Below are 8,600 nucleotides of genomic sequence, written 5' to 3'. Positions count from 1 at the left end.
ATAATTATGAAATAGAGAGAGTACAATAGTAGACACATTATTATTCTTTCATTGTTCTACGACATTTTTAGGCATGGGGTTGTATTGACGTGCTTTGATAGTGTACAACTGTACATAGTACATACTTCGTATTTGTAAGTGGATTAGGCTTAGGCTAGACACAATCCATTCTGGTCCTGAAAGAGGCCATGCTTACTAAATGGATAGGGTCCGATTTATGCACGATGTCATAGGCTACAATCTGCTTATATATGTATTAGTTGGTCGGTCTTGTATGGACCCGGTCTACAATAAATTATTGTAAACCTAAAATTTGACACTTTCAAATAATATAATCACATTCTAGATGATATAATCACATTTTTAGATGATATAATTATCTTTTTGTGAGACATATTTTGAATTATATAATCTCATAGTAAATCATTTAATGAGATTATATAATTATCTTTAGGATGATAAAATTTAAAAATCATCTTTTGAATAATGTAATTTACATGATAAATTCACTTTTTGAGTGATATATTTACATAATAGTTTGAGGATGATATAATCACTTTTGTAGTAATATAATCACATTTCGTATGATATAATCACATTCGTATGGTATACTAGAAGGTTGGGTCTACAATAAGTTATTGTAAACTGGGTCTATTATATTCTTTACATATATGTATTATTTATTTTTATTAGAAATAGTGGGCCCTTTTTTAATATTATGTTGGATTTTTAGAATTACATACTTCGTAATTTCGTATATATGTTCCGACTCATATACCTAATACCTTTTGACATGGGTGGGAACATAGGGGACCGATTATAGCTTGCTTGGTACCACCCCTAATTAATGTTCAATATATATTTTTTTTATAAAATTTAAGATAGCAATAATATTTTATACGAAATACGGAGTATATTAATTTTGAAAATAAGTTAATTTCAAATGAAAGTGTTTCTCATGTCATGTCGAGACAAGAGTGGGCTTAGTCCATCTCTAGGAGCCCAAATTCCAATTAGCCATGCTGATCCAACCAAGGACCAATCGTGTTATATACTTCGTAGTATTTACAAGTAAGAAAATGTAACCAATAGGTGTACCTATGTCCTATGACCATAACGCATGCAATTGTTATTAGGCAAAAGCTAATGAGCGCCCCGGGGCGTTAGATAAGAGAATTAAAGTGCAAATATTAGACTAAAATTAACATTAATTACACCGAACGACGCGTGATTTTGTCATGAATTCCTAACTTAATACCATTTTAACCAATATAATTTATCCTTAACTAACGCCCCGGGGCGCTCGTTAGCAAGATCGTATTGGTACTATTGTATGAGTTCATACTACCATGTCTTAAAAGTTAGACTCATTTACTAGTATTAGTGTATTCATGTTATTGAAGTTTTCTAAAAATAAGCTCAATATATACGATTTGCAATCTCAAAAAAACTAAAATAATTAACGTAGTTAATTTATCAAAAAAATAAGAATTAAAAAAAAAAATTACTTTTAATTTACAGGTCAACATACACTGCACGCTAACCTCGTATCAGTCAGCGCATTCCAACAAAAATATTGCCTTTGATATAACATCCATCCTTTATTATGAAGTTAAAAGTAACATACACTTGTTTTTTTTATCATCTCGTAGACAAAATTGAAAGTACATCAGACATTAAAAGAAAGATTGAATACATAAATGCTAATAATGAAATTATGAGCAAATTTTAAGCAACTTCTACATTGATGAATTGAACTTGCTTAATTAGTTTGCTGTTATTCAGTCTTGGAGAGCATTGTTTTATATAGAAAATCTCATGGACACAATGTCATCTATTAAACGATTCAAACTATTGTAGGAAGATCCATCTTCAGCCACAGCTTGGGAAGCTAACTTAGCCAATTCATCAGCCCTTTTCGAAAACTCGTCTCTACGAGTCTCCATAAGTTCTTTGATCAACTCTTCAACCACAACTCTAGTACAATTATCCTTATTCATGTCTAGTCCAATCTTCCAAACTTCGCTTACAACCCTACTATTTACTTGTTGATCGACGTAGAATGGCCAACAAATCATTGGCACACCCTCAACAATACTCTCTAAAGTCGAGTTCCAACCACAATGTGTTAAAAACCCACCAAGTGCACCATGTGCTAAGACCTCTTCTTGTGGTACCCAACTTACAATACACCCTCTTTTCTTTGTACCCTCAACTAAATCATCAGGAATCATCTCTAAGTCATCCTGACTCGTGTCTTCGTCCTTGTTGATTATTGATCCAGGCCTTCTAACCCATAGAAATCTAGTCTTGCTATTAACCAAACCATGCCAAATCTCCATGAGTTGGTCCTTTGTCATGGATGCAAGGCTTCCAATGCTCACGAAAAGGACCGATTTTGGGGGTTGAGCATCAAGCCATGCTAAACAACTTCTATCTTCTTGCCATAAACTATTTGAAATAGATTTGGTTGTTTCTTGTTGGATCCTAGACTTAAGGTTTAAGTGAAGGGGTCCAATGTTGTATAGATTAGGACATAATGCTCGAATATGAGCAAAATAGTCGCCTTCAAGTTCATCAAAGGTGTTCAATATATGCCCTTGAGCTTTTGGAAATTCTTGAGCTTCCTTAAGTACTAGTTGGATAACAGGGTTGTTGGGATCATAAGCATGGCAGAAGCTCGGAAGATCTCGGCGCCTTAGGTAAGTTTCCATTCCTGGTATACTTGTTATTGATGCATCTAAGCCTTCCTCATCATCTACATACAAGTGAAATTGGAAATATTATCAAGTGATTAATTGTTAATTTGACAAAGAATTCATCAAATAAGGAAGAAAATAATAAGTTTATCAACTTTATTTGTCATGTTGACTTTGAGATCTTATGTTATAAATGTGTATACATAACTTGATTCACATTAGAGAAGAGAATACATATTTTGTAACAACCATTTCACTTAGGATAAAGATGTTCAAATCTAATCGACTTATTTTATCTGAATTTATCTGCACTTAATTGAAATTAACCAAATTTATGAACATACTTTACATCCTTTGTTCCTGATTATTAGTAACATGTTGACTTTTAAATTTAAACATTTAATGTAGTTTTATTTTTAAGAAAATCTCTTTCTTATATACGTTCTTAATAATAAAAAAAAAAAGTAAATAAAAATATATGTTAATGAACATAAAAGTTAAAGTGTTGCAATTAACCAGAAAGAAACAAGTAAAAGTTAAAATAATGAACAAACCTTGGAAAGGAAGGTCAACAACCTTAAGCAAATTAGGAATACAAAAGTAAGTCCAAAGGCAACAAGGACTACAAGTATCAAAATAAACAAGAGGCACCCTCAACTCTTTAGCAACATCCACCATGCACCCATACAACCCTTCTGCAATAATACAACTCACCGGTTTCTTCATCTCATCTTCGGCCGACCCGAAACCGAACACCTCCCTGAGCCGGCTACCCTCAGCTTGGGCTTGAGCCTCTAGGGACATAGTCAACAAGGAAACATTACGAGGGTTCTCATCGGGTCCAAACCCATCATGGACCGTCTCAAAGCGAAAGCGAGGCCCATAGTCATGTGCTAGGCGGGCAGCCGTGTTAGAGTGGAGTAGTAGGCGGCGGTGGATGAAATCGGTGGTGACTAAGGTGACGGAGACGGTGGCGGGGCTGAGGGAGAGGATGAGATTGGCTAGTTTGAGCATACAATTGATTGGACCTTGGATTGGTAATGGAAAGATCACTACATGGGGTGATATTGTTGTGATATTATTACTAGGAGTAATAATTTTTGTTAGATGATCTTCCATTTTTAAGAAATTTATTAGTTGATGTTGAATTTAATTGGCATTGTTCTATAACTCTTTATATTGCCTAGCTACGTACCTAAACAATGTGTGTGTTAGTTTGGTAAACTTTTAAAAAATAGTAGGGTATAGTCTGTGATTAAGTAGAAAAAAACATAATTATTGTAATCTTGACTAAACATTGTTTAATGAATACAATATAGCATAATACTCTATGTATGACATAATGATATGAAATGAAAATTATAAATTTTCTGTCGTTCTTCATACTTAATGTAATTACTGTTAGACTCTATTAATTAACTTGTTTTTATTTCCTCAATCAAATCTTTGTCAATCCAATAAATAACTACAAACAAATTGTTACATTATTGTATGGGGAGATACTGATAACTTGTATAGTGCCGATATTTATTGGTTCACAGGCTAAACGAGTACGTGCCGGGTTTTTAGTCATAAAACTCATATTGGTAAGATCTCATAACGACATAGATATCGGCCTCTTGAACATTAGCACGTGGCGTTAATTAATCAACACTTGGCATAAAGTGATTTGCATGGCATGCAACCATCTGGCAGTTGAAGTCATTATAAAAAGGCCCCCTGTCTCTCCTTCTTTCTCTCTCTTCATATCATCTCTTCTTTCTCTTAAAACACTTTTTAACTTTACCATCGGCGAAGTAGTTATCCCCGGATTCACCCTGGGGTTAGCTAATCCTAATTTCATGTGTAGGTGCTTAGCTGGACGGTAGGGTCTTCACGGACCTCGGATACGGGCTGTCGAATCTCAACAAGAACAATTATCATATCAAGTCGTCCTAATTTAATATGCGTGCTTAGCTTAATTAATCCTAAGAAGATCGATTTAATAATGTGAAGTTTGTGAAGTTTACTTCGAGATCATGGTCCATATAATCATATACAATATATGCCTAGTTGCCTACTATTGAGATAATAACAAAACATATAATTTGGAGTAATTCCTTCGGTGTATGAAGGATAAGACCGAAGCCTCTTGACACTTGAGACTTGATAAGTTGATAGACATTAAAAGTTTCAAGATGTGTGCCCAATCAAATAAAGAACACCAATATTGTATAAAGGTGGCGCACATATAATTGAAGGAGAATTATTGAAAGCTAATTAAAGATCGAATATGTGTTTTAAGGTAAACTTTTATGAACCCCAATATCTAATCTAAACCATGATACCATGTTAAAGGGCCAAATCAACTAAAATTTCAAATTGATAGTAAGAGCTAGTTATAAGGTATATAAACCTATGGGTGGTGTAACAGGAAAAAAATTACAAAACAATCACCTTTATGTAAATATAATTTACTTATGATTTTTTCCATAAGCTAATGTTTACGTTGTAACATGTAAGTACAAACTATTAGACCCTGCTCAGTTCACCTTACATAAAAATATTCAGTAAAAATAATTTCAGTTCAATAATAAAAATAAGTTATATTCAGTAAAAATAATTTTAGTTCAATAAAATTAATTTTAGTTCAGTAAAAACTAATAACTCTAAAGAAAAAATATTATAGGGAATCAGTAAAAATAATTTAAGTTCAACATAATTAAATAAGGTAAAGTGAACATGGCCTTACAGTGATTAAAAGTGGTATTTAATTAACAACCAATAGTAGGAAGATGAGAATTAGATCAAATATCTCTAACCTTGGAAAGGAAGTTGAGCAGCTTGAATCATGTTAGGAATACAAAAGAAAGTCCAAAGGCAACAAGGACTAATAGTCTCAAAATAAACAAGAGGCACTCTCAACTCCTTAGCAACATCAACCATGCACCCATAAAACGCTTCTGCTATAACACATGTAACCGGTTTCTTTAAACCAGCTTCGGCCGACCCGAAAGCCAGCACCTTCCTGAGCCGGCTACCCTCAGCTTGAGCCTGACCCTCTAGAGCCATGGTCAAGTCAGGAAGCTCACGGGGATTGTCATCTGGTCCAAGTCCATCAGGGACTGTCTCGAATCGAAAGCGAGGCTCATAGTCATGTTCTAGGCGGGCAGCCGTGTTAGAATGAAGGAGTAGGCGGCGGTGGGTGTAGTTTGTGGTGAGGAAGGTGACGGAGACGGTGGCGGGGCTTAAGGAGAGGATGAGATCGGCTAGTTTGAGCATACAATTTATTGGACCTTGGATTGGTAAAGGGAAGATTACTACATGAGGATGATGTTGAGTATGCTTTGTTAGATGATCATCTTCCATTTCTAGGAAATGTAGTTGTTGTCTAATTTTGCTTTAGTTTGTTTCTAAACTCTATATATCACCAAGTATATTGTTAAAACTCATTGTAGTCCACTTTTGAGTGTCCCACATTTAAAAAAGATGACAGCAGGTAGAGGAGTTACTCATATTATTGTTAATTGGTTTTAGTATGGAAGTTCCTGAGCCTAGTTTGTAGACCAAACTCTTCGGATCTCCTCCTAAATTTAAAAAAAAGGAGGTAGTATAATGAAAAAATTGCTACTTCTAAAGTAAGAATTACTCAACCTGTAGTAGTTTTAGTTTTTGGGTTAATTAGGATGATATACTATCGAACAAAATTTGATACCAACAAACACTTCTTTTGTGTTTTTTTAAGAGATTAATGAGAATTTGGAGTATTACAAAATTATAAAAGAAAGATAATGAGGTTAAATATAAATTACTCCGTATTGTAAAGTTATAAATGTGAGGAAAGATTTCACCGGAAAAAAAAAGTGAGGAAATAAATAATAAAAAAATTGCTTAGTGAATTTAGATCGGAACCGTAAAAAAAAAAGAGATATAATAATATTAAAATTTAACTTTTTGTCAATAATAAAAATAGAACGCTTTAAAAAAACTCGGCCACATTTGGTAAGTACGAGTAATTTTTTATTTAAAAAAAAAACATTGAGCAAGTTAGGAAGAGAGGTCATGAGATTAGTTAACACGAGAGAATAAACTAATTTTCTTTTAAGTTTTAACCAATCAACTTTATATGTTGCTTTCGTAATACGAAGTAATTCATAAGTTATTAGATCCATGTGCAGAGGAACACAAGTGGATGCTAAAATAAGTATAAAATTATGCTAACAAATCGCGGAAATCGCATCCATTGACTAAATTATTTTAAAGGAGTAGGATCATATTCCATAAATGACAAGTTGATATAAATTAATGATTATTTGTTTATCACACAATTATTGATCAAGTAGACCAAATATCGAAAACTAAGAAATTTTGTCGGTAGTGTGTATACTTTGGCCTTTTTCCATGCCCCAACTAAAATATACTAGAAGTATCCAATATTTGACAAATTTGCAATCATCATCATGTGTATCTACTTGATAATTTCATACTAGTGCAATGTAAGAGGTTGAGGTGATGGAGTAGTGGTATCATTTCATCTCATATCTTTAATATTTCGGGATTAAATTTCATGAGACTTATTTAAGGGATAGATTTCCTTAATCTCCCCCCTCCCCTCTCCAAATCCGCCCTTTTTTCTCTCACATGCGAGTTCACTGGACTAGAAACGTGAATGCACCCCCATACCCACTGTGAAATATTTCACTTGAAAGTAGGGGATGAATGAGGTTTGAACCTAATTGTGAGTGACCTTTATGTCATGTTGACTCTAATGCCATGTACAAAAAAAAAAAAAAAAAAAAAAAAAAATTAGTAGTTAAGTGTAAAAATTAGAAAAGCTAACCTTGAAAAGGGAGGTCACAAGCTCGAACCATGTTAGGAACACAAAGATAAGTCCAAAGACCACAAGGGCTAATAGTTTCAATATAAACAAGAGGCACCCTCAACTCTTTGGCTACATCCACCATGCACCCATAAAACCCATCCGCTAAAACACACGTAACCGGTGTCATCAACTCCGGTTCGGCCGAGCCGTAACGCAACACCGCCCTCAGCTTGCTCCCTTCCTCTTGTGCCTGCCTCTCTAACGCAATGGTCGATTCAACAAGCTTGAGTGCCCCTTGGGCATCCCCATCATGTTCCACCACCCCATCCAAAACCGTTTCAAACCGGAAGTTAGGGTAGGAGTGGACTAGTCGGGCAGCCGCGTTAGAGTGGCGAACAAGGCGGTTGTGGATGGAGGTGGTGGAGAGGAAGGTGACCGAGACGGTGGCTCGGCTTAAGGAGAGGATGAGGTGGGCTAGTTTAAGCATACAATTAACGGGGCCTTGGATTGGTAATGGAAAGATCACTACATGTGGTGTGGTAGTCTTTTTTGTTACAAAATCTTCCATTTTTAATGAAAGTGTATGAATAATGTATGGTATAGAGGTGTTTGATTAGGCTAATATATCTCTTTAGATTATAATAATTACAATGTTTACTTAAAATTAGCTATATATTTGGTTAATGGAATGAGTTGAATATATTAGGTTCAAAGGATTCTAGTCTTTTACGGAGTAATATTTATAGAAGATGTGTGTCAAAGGTCGTGTTATTTTGAGATAATCTAAAGGTGGTTCCATTATTGGAAGACCGGTGAAAGGTGGTATTATTCTTGGCAAATTTTCCTTAATAATATTATAGATTATAGATTTTGATAGTTTATTACTTTAGATTCATAATAATTAAAAAAAAAGGGTTCCTAACAAATACCAAGTAGTAGTAGAATATGTTATCAATCCGCATCTTTTTGACTAAATATAATTATAGATTAATGTTTGGATGATTATATTTTTTTACCAAATGTTGGAGAAATTGTTCTTATCTAACTACAAAGTAATTTTAGAATATCCCCACCTCAAATCTAAAAACAAATGGGAATCT

At 34.2% G+C, this 8,600-nt stretch overlaps 1 protein-coding gene across 3 annotated transcripts; it reads right to left on the bottom strand.

The window, feature by feature from the left end:
- Positions 1–1,656: 1,656 nt before the first annotated feature.
- On the bottom strand, positions 1,657–8,137 carry LOC145558246 (7-deoxyloganetic acid glucosyltransferase-like). 3 transcript variants are annotated; one of them, XM_081619414.1, is made up of 2 exons: positions 3,254–3,837; positions 1,657–2,758 (listed from the first exon to the last, which is right to left on the bottom strand). In XM_081619414.1, the coding sequence occupies exons 1-2, from the start codon at positions 3,816–3,818 to the stop codon at positions 1,803–1,805; spliced, it is 1,521 nt and encodes a 506-aa protein (XP_081475540.1). In that variant the 5' UTR covers positions 3,819–3,837; the 3' UTR covers positions 1,657–1,802. The 3 variants fall into 3 exon arrangements, with proteins under 3 accessions (XP_081475540.1, XP_081475542.1, XP_081475541.1); XM_081619416.1 differs by lacking the exon at positions 3,254–3,837 and adding an exon at positions 5,501–6,168 and having other exon boundaries at positions 1,658–2,758; XM_081619415.1 differs by lacking the exon at positions 3,254–3,837 and adding an exon at positions 7,519–8,137 and having other exon boundaries at positions 1,659–2,758.
- Between the last annotated feature and the right edge of the window lie 463 nt (positions 8,138–8,600).

This window comes from Chenopodium album, chromosome 9, assembly GCF_948465745.1.
Source record: "Chenopodium album chromosome 9, dcCheAlbu1.1, whole genome shotgun sequence".
In the NCBI taxonomy this organism is placed as follows: domain Eukaryota; kingdom Viridiplantae; phylum Streptophyta; class Magnoliopsida; order Caryophyllales; family Amaranthaceae; genus Chenopodium; species Chenopodium album.
Note: the sequence above shows the minus strand (reverse complement) of the source record. Positions and strands in the feature narration are given on the sequence as shown.

Coding starts and splice junctions, on each gene's coding strand:
- LOC145558246 (XM_081619414.1), bottom strand. CDS start 3,818: ATGGAAGATCATCTAACAAAAATTATTACTCCTAGTAATAATATCACA. Junction 2,759..3,253: donor TGTTGACCTTCCTTTCCAAG/GTTTGTTCATTA, acceptor ACTTGTATGTAG/ATGATGAGGAAGGCTTAGAT.